This window comes from Dendrobates tinctorius, unplaced genomic scaffold (assembly GCF_039654945.1).
Source record: "Dendrobates tinctorius isolate UK_male_01 unplaced genomic scaffold, ASM3965494v1 ptg000028l, whole genome shotgun sequence".
In the NCBI taxonomy this organism is placed as follows: domain Eukaryota; kingdom Metazoa; phylum Chordata; class Amphibia; order Anura; family Dendrobatidae; genus Dendrobates; species Dendrobates tinctorius.
The window spans coordinates 22,253,917-22,269,385 of NW_027361696.1; the positions used below are offsets into that span (position 1 = coordinate 22,253,917).

At 43.1% G+C, this 15,469-nt stretch overlaps 1 protein-coding gene across 24 annotated transcripts in view; it reads left to right on the forward strand.

Moving 5' to 3' along the window:
- Window positions 1-15,469, forward strand: part of LOC141085206 (uncharacterized) — a 144,940-nt gene that overhangs the window by 58,274 nt on the left and 71,197 nt on the right. For 18 of the 24 annotated variants that reach the window (XM_073570453.1, XM_073570451.1, XM_073570449.1 and 15 more), the window contains 9 exons: window positions 8,724-8,777; window positions 9,021-9,050; window positions 9,384-9,428; window positions 9,709-9,762; window positions 9,987-10,016; window positions 10,264-10,317; window positions 10,459-10,512; window positions 11,173-11,202; window positions 11,548-11,592. In XM_073570453.1, the coding sequence (XP_073426554.1) occupies window positions 8,724-8,777; window positions 9,021-9,050; window positions 9,384-9,428; window positions 9,709-9,762; window positions 9,987-10,016; window positions 10,264-10,317; window positions 10,459-10,512; window positions 11,173-11,202; window positions 11,548-11,592 (396 nt within the window). The remainder of the gene's footprint in view (window positions 1-8,723; window positions 8,778-9,020; window positions 9,051-9,383; window positions 9,429-9,708; window positions 9,763-9,986; window positions 10,017-10,263; window positions 10,318-10,458; window positions 10,513-11,172; window positions 11,203-11,547; window positions 11,593-15,469) is intronic. The other 6 variants (XM_073570443.1, XM_073570436.1, XM_073570452.1 and 3 more) reach the window with 5 other exon arrangements.

The following is a 15,469-nucleotide window of genomic DNA, read 5'->3' on the forward strand; positions in this document are numbered from 1 at the left end:
TTAGCTTTAGGGAAGCAGGAATCAGACTGGTGTCCTAGAAGTCCACAGAGAAATCACCCGCAGGGGTAGAAGGGCGTCGGCAGCCTTATATCCAGTCAGTGACTCCACTCAGCTAGTCATCCTCATTAGGCTCAGGTGCCTGATAATCAGGCTCATTACCTTCCTTTACCAGAATAGGGAGTTCACCAGACGAAGGGGAAAATGAACTCACAACAGTACCTCCCCCTTGAGGAGGGGTCACCGAACCCTCAACCACGCCACCAGGGCGATCAGGGTGAGCCCGATGAAAGGCACGCACCAATCTTTTGGCATGAATATCAGAGGCAGAGACCCAGGAATTATCCTCCTGACCATAACCCTTCCACGTAACCAAATACTGGAGTCTCCGTCTAGCCAGACGGGAATCCAGTATTTTCTCTACCTCATATTCCATGTTACCTTCAACCAATACAGGGTCTGGAGGTGCCACCCCAGGAACAACTGGTTCAACAAACCTCTTCAACAAGGACTTATGGAACACATTATGGATTTTAAATGTGACAGGAAGAGCCAAACGAAAAGAGACCGGATTAATAATCTCCAAAATCTTGTAAGGTCCAATAAATCTAGGCTTAAACTTAGGAGAAGCCACCTTCATAGCAATATTTTTTGATGATAACCACACCATATCACCAATCTTAAACTGGGGACCAATGGTCTTATGTCGATTGGAAAACCGCTGGGCCTTTTCCTGGGAGAGAGATAACTTATCCACCACTTGGTCCCAGATCTGGTGCATTCTCTCCACCACAGTGTCAACACCTGGGCAGGCAGAAGGCTCCACCTGCCCTGAAGAAAATCGAGGATGAAACCCAAAGTTACAAAAAAAGGTGCCATCAAAGTGGCAGAACTAGCTCTATTATTTAAAGCAAATTCGGCCAAGTGCAAAAATGAAACCCAATCATCCTGATCAGCGGAAATAAAACATCTCAAATACGACTCCAAGGTCTGGTTTGTTCTCTCTGTCTGCCCATTGGTCTGAGGGTGAAAAGCAGAGGAGAAGGACAACTGAATTTCCAGCTTGGAACAGAAAGTCCTACAAAATCTAGACACAAACTGAACTCCTCTGTCAGATACAATGTTCTCAGGAATCCCGTGCAAGCGAACCACCTGTTGCAAAAACAGGGGCACCAACTCAGAGGAAGATGGCAACTTAGGGAGTAGTACAAGATGAACCATCTTAGAGAACCTATCACAAATCACCCAAATAACAGTCATTCTTTGAGAGACAGGCATATCAGAGATGAAATCCATTGAAATATGGGTCCATGGCCTCCTGGGGACCGGCAAAGGCATCAACAACCCACTAGAGCGAGAACAAGATTTAGACTGGGAGCACGTCCCACAGGACTGCACAAAATTCCTGACATCATGAGACAAGGTGGGCCACCAAAAAGAGCGACTCACCAGATCTCTAGTACCAAAAATACCTGGATGACCAGCCAATGCAGAGCAATGAACTTCAGACATCACTCTCTTCTTCCACTGGTCAGGAACATACAACTTTCCACTGGGACAACGCTCAGGTTTGTCCTCCTGGAACTCTTGCAGAGCAAGTCTCAAATCGGGCGAGATGGCAGAAAGAACTACCCCTTCGCCTAAGATGGTAGCAGGCTTGGTCACCACAGGAGAATCAGCAAAGAAACTCCTAGAGAGGGCGTCTGCCTTGACATTCTTAGTTCCAGGAAGAAAAGAGACCACAAAATCAAAACGTGTAAAAAACAAGGCCCACCTAGCCTGTCTAGGGTTCAAGCGTTTAGCCGACTCTAGGTAAATCAAATTCTTTTGGTCAGTGAGGACCACAACTTGATGTTTAGCTCCCTCCAACCAATGTCTCCACTCCTCAAATGCCCATTTCATGGCCAACAGTTCCCGATTCCCCACATCATAGTTACGTTCAGATGGAGAGAACTTTCGGGAAAAGAAAGCACAGGGATTCATTTTAGATGTTACAGGATCCTTTTGGGACAAAACAGCTCCTGCACCAATCTCAGAAGCATCCACCTCTACCTGGAACGGGAGTGAGACATCAGGTTGCCGCAAAACTGGGGCGGAGGTAAATCTTCGCTTCAGCTCCTGAAAGGAAGCAACAGCCTCCGGAGACCAATTCAACACATCAGCACCCTTCTTAGCCAGATCAGTCAATGGCTTGGCAATACTAGAAAATTTTGCTATAAATTTCCGATAAAAATTAGCAAAACCCAAAAACTTCTGGAGGGCCTTCAAAGAAGTGGGCTGAACCCAATCATAAATGGCCTGTACCTTGGCCGGGTCCATTTCAATAGTTGACGGAGACAAAATAAATCCCAAAAATGAAATCCTCTGTACTCCAAAAAGGCATTTCGATCCTTTGACATACAGGGAATTCTCCATCAAGATCCGGAACACAGTCTGAATATGTTCCACATGAGAATCCCAATCCTTGGAGAAGATCAAAATATCATCCAGATAGATAATCAAAAATTTATCGACAAAGTCTCGGAAAATATCGTTCATGAAGCACTGGAAGACAGAAGGGGCATTAGTGAGCCCAAAAGGCATCACCAGGTACTCAAAATGTCCCTCCGGAGTATTAAACGCCGTCTTCCATTCATCCCCCTGCTTAATGCGGATAAGATTATACGCCCCCCTGAGGTCAAGCTTGGTAAACCAGCAAGCGCCTCTAACTCTAGAGAATAGATCCGAAATCAGGGGTAACGGAGACTGATATTTAATAGTAATTTTATTGAGGGCACGATAATCAATACAAAGCCTTAAAGAACCATCCTTTTTGGCCACAAAAAAAACAAACCGACACCTAAGGGTGAAGAGGATGGTCTAATATGACCCTTCTCCAACGCCTCCTTAATATAGGACCGCATAGCCTCGTGCTCGGGTACAGATAAATTGAAGAGCCGACCCTTGGGAAATTTACACCCCGGGCTTAGTTCAATAGCACAGTCATAACTCCTATGAGGAGGCAAGGACGCAGACTCATTCTCACTAAATACATCATTTTTTTTTTTTTTTAAACACAATTCTTTCCTGCTATTGAGTACCCTAGGATCTGCGGTATGGCGGGTGATTCTGTTATGATTGAGTCACCATAGGAGGCAAAAACAGAAATGCTAGCTAAGTCCAGAAAACCAGAGAGGTTGGCAGCTATCGGATTGCAGACCCCTGATCATATCACAACAACTAACAGTAGCCATGGGGGGTTCCTACGATGCCCTAGACCCCTCGATCACAGCCGGAGAATTTAATAGGCCTAAAGAAAGAAAGGGGAAATCTAAACTGCCCCAGAGCAGACCCCAAAGCAATAGGCAGCCCCCAACATATAATGACGGTGAAGCAAGATGAAAACACTAACACAGACAGAAAGATAGACTGAGCAAAGACGGGGCCCAAACTACCTAGATAGGAAAGGACAGGAAGGCTGCTGTCTGCAATCCGTGAAAAACCCTATGAAAATAAGAGCCAACATACTGACAGTGAAAAAGGCCCTGAAGACGCTAGGCTTCAAAAAAGCTATGTCAGTACTCAGGAATATTCTGAAGACAGAGCAACCGGCAAAAGGAGATTCAGCTCATCCCAGCAGAGAATGGCAGAATCCAGAAAAGCAAGGAAAACAAAAACAAAACATAAATGCAAACAGGCAAAGCAGAAAACTTAGCTTTAGGTAAGCAGGAATCAGACTGGTGTCCTAGAAGTCCACAGAGAAATCACCCGCAGGGGTAGAAGGGCGTCGGCAGCTTTATATCCAGTCAGTGACTCCACTCAGCCAGTCATCCTCATTAGGCTCAGGTGCCTGATAATCAGGCTCATTACCTTCCTTTACCAGAATAGGGAGTTCACCAGACCTCAGTGACGAAGGGGAAAATGAACTCACAACACAGATAAATAAGAGTGGAAATTTAGCGCAGCCCCAGCCAGGGCTGGCTGACCACACAAAAAACTGAATAGACCAACAAAATCAAGTGTGAACATTAGCAGAAAAACTTAGCTTTAGATGACTGGAACAGAACTGAAAACCAAGACCTGACAAGCCAGAAGGAATCACCAGCACCAGACTAGGGCGTCGGCTGTCTTTAATCCAGTCTGAGATTCCTGAGGTCCAATCGTCATCCTCATTATCAGGTGGCAGATTTCTATCTCGCCCCGTGGTCCTTAGAAACACGATGTTTACATTGGTAACCAGCGTGCTTGCTGGTCCTGCTCTCTGGAGGGGCTGTCTATGTGACAGCTCACCAGCGATCCGCTAACAGTGTCCCAGCGATCCCATCCACGTCGGATCGTTGGTGGGATCGCTGGGACATCGTTATGTGTAACAGTACCCTTAGTCAGCTCACGGAAGTTGGCCAGACTGGATGTGTCTTGGATCTCAAGGGAGAGAATCCCTCTGTGAGACGTGTCTGCACAGGCCATATGCAGAGAACCGCAAGTATCAGTGGTTTCTAAGGACAGTAGCTGTTTTGTTTGACATAACAGGGGCTAGCTCAGCCAAGTATGTGTAGCCAGGGTCAGTTTTGTTCAGTCAGCAGCTGGGACAAGGCTAAGGATTTACCTTTGAGTTTGTTTTGGTGCTGTGCAACCTGTGGAAAGCAATAAAAACTGCATGTGTTTGGATCAAAGCTGCAACGCCTGTGTGAATGCTACATAAAGCCTAATGCCTACCAGAGAGAGTGAATCCCTACACATCCTACAACTGTGAATCATTAATATACTTCCCTAAGGATGTGACGTCAACAGAGCCTTACACTAAAAAAAAAAGACTCCAAAAATATTACCATTGGGCCACCAAAATATGGATCCAGACTCTTTGTCTTGTGTCTATGACCACCCAATCACCTGGATTCAGCTGATGGACATCCACTTGCATTAGGATCTGGTAAGGATGAAAGCCCATGTTTATGCATAACATTAAGTCTTTCCTGCAAGGCCTGAACATAGGCTGTCATAGTACCGTGTTACATCTGTAACACATACGGGAAGTAGAGACACGTCTTTAGGGCACTACCAAAAAGGACTTCAAAATGGGCCAAGCCTGTCTTTCTATTTCAATCATAGAATCATAGAATGCTAGAGTTGAAAGGGACCTCCTGGGTCATCTGTTCCAACCCCCTGCTCAAAGCAGGATTCACTAAATCATCCCAGACAGATGTCTGTCCAGCCTCTGTTTGAAAACTTCTATTGAAGGAGAACTCACCACCTCTCGTGGCAGCCTGTTCCACTCATTGATCACCCTAACTGTCAAATTTTTTTTTCTAATATCTAATCTGTGTCTCCTCCCATTCAGTTTCATCCCATTGCTTCTAGTCTTTCCCTGTGCAAATGAGAATAAAGGTGATCCTTCTACAATGTGACAGCCCTTGAGATATTTGTAGACAGCTATTAAGTCTCCTTTCAGTTTTCTCTTTTGAAAGCTAAACATTCCCAAATTCTGCAACCTTTCCTCATAAGACAGGGTTTGCAGACCGGTCACCATTCTGGTCGCTCTTCTCTGAACTTGCTCCAGTTTGTTGATGTCTTTTTTAAAATGTGGTGCCCAAAACTGGACACAGTATTCCAGATGAGGTCTGACCAAAGAGGAGTAGAGGGCAATAATGATTTCACATGATCTAGACTGTATGCTTCTGTTAATATATCCTAGAATTGTATTTGCCTTTTTTGCTGCTGCATCACACTGTTGCAAGTGTTTGGAGTGTGTTTAATTAAAAAGAGTGTAAGGGAAAACCACTCTACCCAATTATTTCCTGTGTCCACTATGGCCTTTTGAATTTTTAACTTGTGTCTCTTTTAAACTCTCCACTTTTCCACTGATTTGTGGATGATGATGGTTTGAAATACCTGTTCATTTCCCAGGGCCTGCAAAATATCCTTCATTATTTCTCCAGTAAAGTGTGCACCCCTAGGGTCTTTTACTGGTTTTCCTGGATTGTGATGTGTACAGATGAAGCAGGTTTGCACATGTTTGGCGGCTATGCTACTGAAATCAGGAGCTATCCAGAAAACACTTCCAATGGTACACATGTGACTTTTTGAATCGCGAGTGGAGCCATGTGTTACTTGAGTTGTCTTGCTGTGGTTACAGATGTGGTGGTTGTGGTGACAGGATGTTCCACCCTTCCTTCCTTCCCCTCTCAGGGTTATTGTCAGCTTCATCCCCAAAATCCAGTGCTCCCATAATTCCCATGTCAGCCTACCTTTCTGTGTGTGCTTTCACCTTGATTTTGCCAACTTGGACTGATAACATAAGTGCCTCTGTGGTATTCGCAGGTAAGCAGGATGCAGTGACAAGCCAGAGGCAGAGCAAGGGTTAAATTCAACTTTTATATAGAAATAAAGGATAAAGCTGACAATGGTTTTCCACGCAGGGAAGCCAACCACAAATACACAAATAACACAGAACTAAATGGTACGGCGAGAAGTGGTGGCTTTACGGCCACGGTATGGCCGGCTAAAGACCCTTGGACTAAACGGGAATATGAACTACGGAGTGTCACTTATCGGTATCTGGCGTCATGCAAAGTTGGTGTCCGGGGAATGTCTGGGTTGTGCCTTAGCCGCCGGGTCCAGCCATAGAAGAGTTGCCGAAGGCTTCGGAAGTTCCTGCGCTCTGGTGAAGGGTGGGCGATACAGACCCCGCGCCAGTCCCCCACCGCCGGGGTTGTCTTGTTGGGAGGCGAGGCAGAAGTGGCCGCGGGTCTCGGCATACAGGCCGCAGCCGCAGTATGGAGCGGGGCAGAGGCCACTGCGGGTCTCGCTGTACAGGCCGCAGCTGTGGTATGGAGAGGGGCAGAGGAGGCCGCGGGTCTCTCTGAGTATCCTCCTCGTGCTGCTCGGCACCATCCACTTCCCTTGTCAGGTGAGCCCCCGTCACAGCTGTCCCGAAAGGGCTGACTCACTCTCGCTCCTGGACGCCACTTAGACTCCTACCTCCTGTCTCTCGTCTCTCTCCCCGTCGAGTGTCCCCCCACTGGTCTCCACCCCTCGTTTTATAGTCGCTCCGCCCCCCTTCTTTGACCCGTCCCCACGTTTTCTGGTCGACGGTCGGTCCTGGCCTGTAATTGTTCCCCCCGGGAGCGTACCCCTCGGGAACACGGGTGACAGCCCTCCTAGTTCTGGCATGGACACACGGCGGGCCCCTTTTCCGGGACCCTCTCCCCTACACATCCATTAATTGCTTCTCCGGTTTTGCATCGTTAATGGGCTTATCAGCTGACGTAAGAAAAGCTCTGTTTCTCAACAGTGGGCCATAATCATGTGATATCCCAAAAGTATAATGAAAATCTGTGTAAATATTGGCCATTTAACCTGTTGCCAGTCTACACACTTCAGTGAGGGCCTACAGCTCTGCCTGATTTTTTGACTGTTATGTCTTTCTCATAACACACAGCTTTTTACAAATATTGCATATGAAATAATATTATATTATATTATATTAGACCAATTATGAAACGTTAAGTAAAATATTAAACAAAATATAGGATGATGAGACTAGTTATTAAAAAATATATAATGTAGAAGACACTATTAGCCCTTCTCTATCAGTTGTGTGATTTCCTGTGCATTTACTATGCAGATCTCTAGCACATTACCGATATGGGACGAGGTGAATGATATAATGTTTTTTCTCCTCAATGATTATTAGGCTCGTGGTCTGGTGACACTAAAAATTATTGAATTTCCATAGAAATTATTCAATGCTAATCAAGTTAACTTACCAACTTGCAGTGAACTAATGACTAATTAATATAGAAGCATAAAAAATAATCCATGAAAAAAAATAATTGAGACTAGAGATGGGCGAACCCGAACAGGAAAGTTCGTCGTCTGTACCGAACACCTACTGTTCGGGCACGGACACCGAATGTAGACTTCATAAAGAAGTCTTTGTTACTGTTCGGGTTCAGCTGCCTGAACGCAGGATGTTTGTCGTGCTGTCATGTGCATGACAGCACAGCAACCAACGCTTCTGATCGGCGGTGAAAAAAACAAGAAAAAAGATATCCATAAAAACATCAAATATGAAGTGTCATATTTGAGAAAGTACTTACATATAATTTAAACTTCAACTTTGAAAAAATAAAAAAAAATATATGAAAATTATGTATGGAGACTGAACCGGTGTTATCAGGGTCAGTGCCTTCATTGTACATCTCTTGGATACCGTTCATAACTGGTGAAAGGTGAACATGTGCCATTTTGGGGCCTTTATTTGACTGCCAACTACTCTTATAAGCTGTTTGTCATTGTATTTTCATTGTGGTTGTATCCTGAGAAAGAAGTTTGATAAATACAAAACGCGTCGATAAATAAAAGTGCATTGCTTTAGCTCTCATGTGTTCTGGATCCTTCAAGAGGAACCATATCAGAAGCGCAAGAAAACCATGTAATAATCCACTACAGCATTGTTGGGTAATATACTAACCTAGCATGTTGATAGACAGGAAATGCATCCAATCGAATTGCTGGACAGATGCCCAATGCTCATGCACCATCATCTATGTGAGGATAACGAACAGTGCATATCCAGGTGTCGGTCAGGTTACTGGTGGTGCGGGAGGATGGTGCACAGCGATCCTGGAGTCTGTCAAACCGACCCCAGGATCAAATATGCAAAGACTTAAACTGCAAGTCCAAGTAAAACAGCAGAGAATCTACAAGCCCCATTTAGTAATGACTACATTCTTCTCTTGGAATAGGTGGTGAAGCATCATCCAATGGGAGACAATCAGGATTATTGTCGGGAATACTCAGTGAGTAATCATGGGGAAGACACCTCAGTATAAGAGGATACAATGTGTGACTTGAATGTGGAGTAATAACTCTACCAACATCTAAGCCCCAAAACATCTGGATCTAGATCCAAATACAACAGATCTAAATTCAGCAATTCACTTAATTGTAAACATATTACGAATGATTTTTTAAAAATGTTCAGTCTGTAGTAGTAATATTTTAAAAAATAAATTGGTAATTTAAAATTATATTTTTTTCAGACGTTGGAGGAAATCTCTTGCAAAATACAGGTAACTTAGCGGTTGTATCCTGAGCGTTATATGAGGTCTCATGTGTAGAGCCATATTACTGCTCCTTCCACGCTGTACCCTGTACTGGTCTATAAGACATTGGTCATGTTTGTCTATGGATAAGTCTGTTTCTCAGGACGGTGCTATATTATTAGTACTATGGTTTTGTACGAGTTCCGTGTTTTGATATTTCAGAAAAATCTTTTGTGTCTGAAAACTTGCAGTTATGCAAATTGCCAACTGGTACTGATATAACATTGTATCAAGTGCAGGATACTTTTAAGTGGAATAATTCACATATAGAGGATATGATTATTTCTATAATTTCTTAAGGTGGAGTGCTGAAAGATGTCGGCGACACGGCAGGAGGGCTGCTTGGTGAGTGTCTGTTTAGTGGCAGTAGTAGTAGAAGTATTGTCACCACAGTAGTAGTTGTAATGAAAGCAGAGTAAAGACTGCTGTAGTAGAGGCTGGTTATAACAGATCCTTAGACTGAAAAATGAAAACATCAGAATTATTAAACAAGAACAAATTATGAAAAAAATGAGTTCTGCGTTACTCAAAACTGTCTTATCAGGAAATGTTTATTACAAGTGCAGCTAAAACAAGGGAGAATCTACCAGCGCCACTTACTAATGATATTCTTCTCTCTGAACAGGTGGCACGTCATCATCTACCGGGCCGGTAAAAACATTAGTGTCCGGAGTACTCGGTGAGTAATCATGGGGAAGACTCTACTATATGATAAGAGGATGTAATGTTCGACTTATATACAGTACATAGTAACTATGCCAACAAGTAAGAACCAAAGCTTCAAGTTCTGGGTCAAAATGTAACAAATAAAAAGATTTACTCAGATGTAAATATTGAATGTTTTAGCTTATGTTATAAATAATTTTAAAAAGTTAATAACATGAAATTGTATTTTTCTCTCAGATACAGGAGGAAATCTTTTATCAGATGCAGGTAAATTGACTTCAGCAGTGAATATGATGTTACATGGTAGAAGAATCAGCTGCAGGATAATGCAACTTATTTTTTCATGAGTTTTGTTTGCCTACACAACAGTTTTCAAACTTTTACAAAAAGTTAAAGTTTCCTTAAAATTAATGAAGTTAATTTTTCTAGGGCTCTAAAAAGTACACATACAAGTTCCCTTTTCACCATGGTAGAGAACCATGGATCATATTCTGCATTTTATTTGTGTTTGAAGGTGATATACTGAATGGGATTGGTGGAACAGCAGGATGGACGACGAATGGATTAAGTGAGTGGTCATTAATACATTTGTTTCAAAGACAACAAGAATAAAGCTAAGACCGGGGTTACACAATAGTATAAAAAATGGGTCTGTTTTCCATCTAGAAAAGTGGGACAATTTACTAATAATATTCTTTTCTTGGAACAGGTGGCAGCAAATCAGCTACTGGGCCAGTACAAGGATTATTGTCTGGAGTACTCAGTGAGTAGTCATGGTGAAGACTCTTTCATATGATAGGAGAATATAAAGCGTGAGTTAAAAAAGAAATCCCATCAAAGTTTTTATTCTTTTTATATATTCCAGTTGTCATATTATACAGCACAGTGTACTTACAATTGCTCATTTTACCCTTCTACCAAGATAATTTTTCTCTTTTCTCCTCTCTTCATATCCTGTCCCAGCTGCTCTCTTCTCAGCCATGCAAGGAACTTATCATTAATATAGAATTGTAGTTCGAATGATGAATCATGCAAAGGAAAGAGACCTCCTGTTTCTACATGTAGCTGAGAATGATTCAGCTAGTCATTGTTAATCATGTGATGGCATAGACCTAATGCAAAAGAGAAAAATTAGCTGGGTAAAAAGGCAAAATGAGCATTCATAAGTACACAGTGCTATATAATATGATGATTGCAAAATATATTAAGAGGATAAAAACTTTGATGGGAGGTGGAGGAGGGCTTCTTTAAATACACAGTAACTATGTCAATGGCTAAGAACCAACACTTCCACATATAGAATCAAATGCAATTGATATAAGGATTTACTTTGCTGTAAATAACATAAGTTATGTCTGTTTTTTTAGGTTGTGGTATAAATAATTTTAAACAGTTACTAACTAAAAAATTGTATTTTTTTCAGACGTTGGAGGAAATCTCTTATCAAATGCAGGTAAATTTACTTGGCAGTTGTATCCTGAGTAGTATATGATATCTCATGTGTATGACCATATTACTGCTCCTTACACCCTCTATCTGATACTGATATGTCAGACTTTGGTCGTGCTCGACTACAGATATTTCTCTTTACAGTATGATGCTAAATTAAGTGTGGTTTCGTACAAGCGCCATGTGATGATAGTTTAGAAAAATCTTTTGAATCTGAAAACTAGCAGTAAAGATTTAACTGGTATCGATATTCTGCAGAATTAAGCGCAGGAGAGTTTGAAGATATATTTGAAGTGTAATAATTCACATGTGAAGAAAATTATTATTTCTATATCATTTTTTAAAAAAGGTGATGTGCTGAAAGACGTCGGAGAAACTGCAGGAGGGCTGCTTGGTGAGTGTCTGTTTGGTGGTAGTAGTAATAGAAATATCATCGCCACAGAAGTAGTTGTAATGAAAGCAGAGTAGCGACTGCTGTAGTTTTGGTTGGTAGTTGTGGTGGTGATATTTTAGCAATAACTAGGAAAAGGGTTCAGAAAAGTATTAATGTTAACTAGTAATAAAAGTACAACGTGTTGTGAGTTCATTTTCCCCTTCACTGCTGGGGCCCGAGGAACTCCCTTTTCTGGTGAAGAAAGGTAGTGAGCTTGATTGTCAAACACCTGGGGCTGATGATGATGACTGGCTGAGTGGAGTTGATGACTGGATATAAGGCGGCTGATGCCCTTCTGGCCTGCGGGTGATTTCTCTGTGGACTTCTAGGAAATCAGTCTGATTCCTGCTCCTCTAAAGCTAAGATTTCTGCTTTGCCTTTTTGCATTAGTGTTTTGTTTTCCTTGCTTTTCTGGATTCTGCCATTCCCTGCTGGGGTGAGCTGAATCTCCTTTTGCCTGTTGCTCTGTCTTCAGAACATTCCTGAGTACTGACATAGCCTTTTTTGAAGCCTAGCGTCTTCAGGGCCTTTTTTTACTGTCAGTTTGTTGGCTCTTATTTTCTTAGGGTTTTTTCACGGATTGCAGACAGCAGCCTTCCTGTCCTTTCCTATCTAAGCTAGCTTGGGCCCCATCTTTGCTCAGTCTATCTTTCTGTCTGTGTTTTGTTCTTTCTTCTTGCTTCACCGTCATTATATGTGGGGGGCTGCCTTTTGCTTTGGGGTCTGCTCTGGGGCAGTTTAGATTTCCCTTTCTGTCTTTAGGCTATGTAGTCCTGCGGCTGTGATCGAGGGGCCTAGGGCATCGTAGGAGCCCCCCACGGCTACTGCTAATTGTGTTGATAGGTTCAGGGGTCTGCAATCTGATAGCTGCCAACCTCTCTGGTTTTCTGGACTTAGCTAGCATTTCTATTTTTGCCTCCTACGGTGACTCAATCATAACAGAATCACCCGCCATACCGCAGATCCTAGGGTACTCAATTGCAGGAAAGAATTGTATAAAAAAAAAAAAAAAAAAAGTGTGTATATTTTTTCCTCTTTATCTCTGAGGCCGTAGGGGGAATTTTTTTTTTCTCTCAATGGAGATAAAGCAATTGTCTGATCGTGTGGAGCAGCTCACTGCGGAAGTGCGGGGAATTTCCGCCTACCTTGCTCATTCACATGCTGCTGAACCAAAGATTCCTACACCTGGTGTATTTTTTGGGGATCGATCTAAATTTTTGAATTTCAAAAATAATTGTAAATTATTTTTTGCCTTGGAGCCTAACTCGTCAGGGAGCTCCGCGCAGCAGGTTAAAATTGTCATCTCTTTGCTGCGTGGCGATCCCCAGGATTGGGCGTTTTCTTTGAAACCAGATGATCCAATTCTGACTAATGTGAACGCATTTTTTCAGGCCTTGGGGTTGTTGTATGACGAACCTAATGCCATTGATCAGGCTGAAAAGACCCTGCTGGCATTGAACCAGGGTCGTGATTCTGCAGAATTGTACTGTCAAAAATTCCGAAAGTGGGCAGTACTTATTACCTGGAATGATAATGCCTTGGCTGCTCTCTTTCAGAAGGCATTGTCAGAAGCTGTAAAAGATACTATGGTGGGATTTCCTGTTCCCTCTGGTCTTGACGATTCTATGTCTTTAGCCATTCAGGTTGATCGGCGTTTGCGCGAACGCAGAGCAGCACGAGAGGTGTTGCCACCTGTTGAACAGATGTCTGAACCTATGCAATGTGATAGAGTTTTTTCCAGAGAGCAGCGACAGGAGTTCAGAAGGCGTAATAAGTTGTGTTTTTTCTGTGGAGATGCCTCGCATATTATTTCTGTCTGTCCTAAACGCGAGAAACGCTTTGCACACACGTTTTCTGTTGGTGGTGTTCAACCTAAGTTTCTTCTGGCTATTACTCTGATCTGCTCCCTGTCCACATTTTCCGCCAAGGCTTTTGTGGATTCAGAAGCAGCTCTAAACCTAATGGACTTGGATTTTGCTAAGCGTTGTGGATTTCCGATGACAACTCTGCAGACGCCTATCCCTTTGAGGGGGATTGATGCTACTCCTTTGGCTAAAAATAAACCTCAGTTTTGGACCCAGGTGGTAATGCGGGTTGCCCCAGACCATCAAGAAAATTGCAGGTTTTTGGTGTTACATAATCTGCATGATACTATTGTTCTGGGGTTTTCCTGGTTACAAATTCATAATCCAGTTTTGGATTGGAAATTTGGCGGACTTTTATGATGTATTCAGTGAGAATGAGTCTGCGTCTCTGCCTCCTCATAGGAGTTATGACTGTGCAATTGAACTGAGCCCGGGGTGTAAATTTCCTAAGGGTCGGCTCTTCAATTTATCTGTACCCGAGCACGAGGCTATGTGAGCCTATATTAAGGAGGCGTTGGAGAAGGGTCATATTAGACCATCCTCGTCACCCTTAGGTGCCGGTTTTTTTTTGTAGCCAAAAAGGATGGATCATTAAGACCTTGTATTGATTATCGTGCTCTCAACAAAATTACTGTTAAATATCAGTATCCATTACCCCTGATTTCTGATCTATTCTCCAGAGTTAAAGGTGCTTGCTGGTTTACCAAGCTTGACCTCAGGGGGGCGTATAATCTTATTCGCATTAAGCATGGGGATGAATGGAAGACGGCGTTTAATACTCCGGAGGGACATTTTGAGTACCTGGTGATGCCTTTTGGGCTCACTAATGCCCCTTCTGTCTTCCAGTGCTTCATGAACGATATTTTCCGAGATTTTGTCGATAAATTTTTGATTATCTATCTGGATGATATTTTGATCTTCTCCAAGGATTCGGATTCTCATGTGGAACATATTCGGACTGTGTTCCGGATCTTGAGGGATAATTCCCTGTATGTCAAAGGATCTAAATGCCTTTTTGGAGTACAGAGGATTTCTTTTTTGGGATTTATTTTGTCCCCATCAACTATTGAAATGGACCCGGCCAAGGTACAGGCCATTTACGATTGGGTTCAGCCCATTTCTTTGAAAACCCTCCAGAAGTTTTTGGGTTTTGCTAATTTTTATCGGAAATTTATAGCAAAATTTTCTAGTATTGCCAAGCCATTGACTGATTTGACTAAGAAGGGTGCTGATGTGTTAAATTGGTCTCCGGAGGCTGTTTCTTCCTTTCAGGAGCTGAAGCGAAGATTCACCTCCGCCCCGGTTTTGCGGCAACCTGATGTCTCACTTCCGTTCCAGGTAGAGGTGGATGCTTCTGAGATTGGTGCAGGAGCTGTTTTGTCCCAAAAGGATCCTGTAACATCTAAAATGAATCCCTGTGCTTTCTTTTCCCGAAAGTTCTCTCCATCTGAACGTAACTATGATGTGGGGAATCGGGAACTGTTGGCCATGAAATGGGCATTTGAGGAGTGGAGACATTGGTTGGAGGGAGCTAAACATCAAGTCGTGGTCCTCACTGACCACAAGAATTTGATTTACCTAGAGTCGGCTAAGCGCTTGAACCCTAGACAGGCTAGGTGGGCCTTGTTTTTTACACGTTTTGATTTTGTGGTTTCTTTTCTTCCTGGAACTAAGAATGTCAAGGCTGACGCCCTCCCTAGGAGCTTCTTTGCTGATTCTCCTGTGGTGACCAAGCCTGCTACCATCTTAGGCGAAGGGGTAGTTCTTTCTGCCATCTCGCCCGATTTGAGACGTGCTCTGGAAGAGTTCCAGGAGGACAAACCTGAGCGTTGTCCCAGTGGAAAGTTGTTGTTCCTGACCAGTGGAAGAAGAGAGTGATGTCTGAAGTTCATTGCTCTGCTTTGGCTGGTCATCCAGGTATTTTTGGTACTAGAGATCTGGTGAGTCGGTCTTTTTGGTGGCCCTCCTTGTCT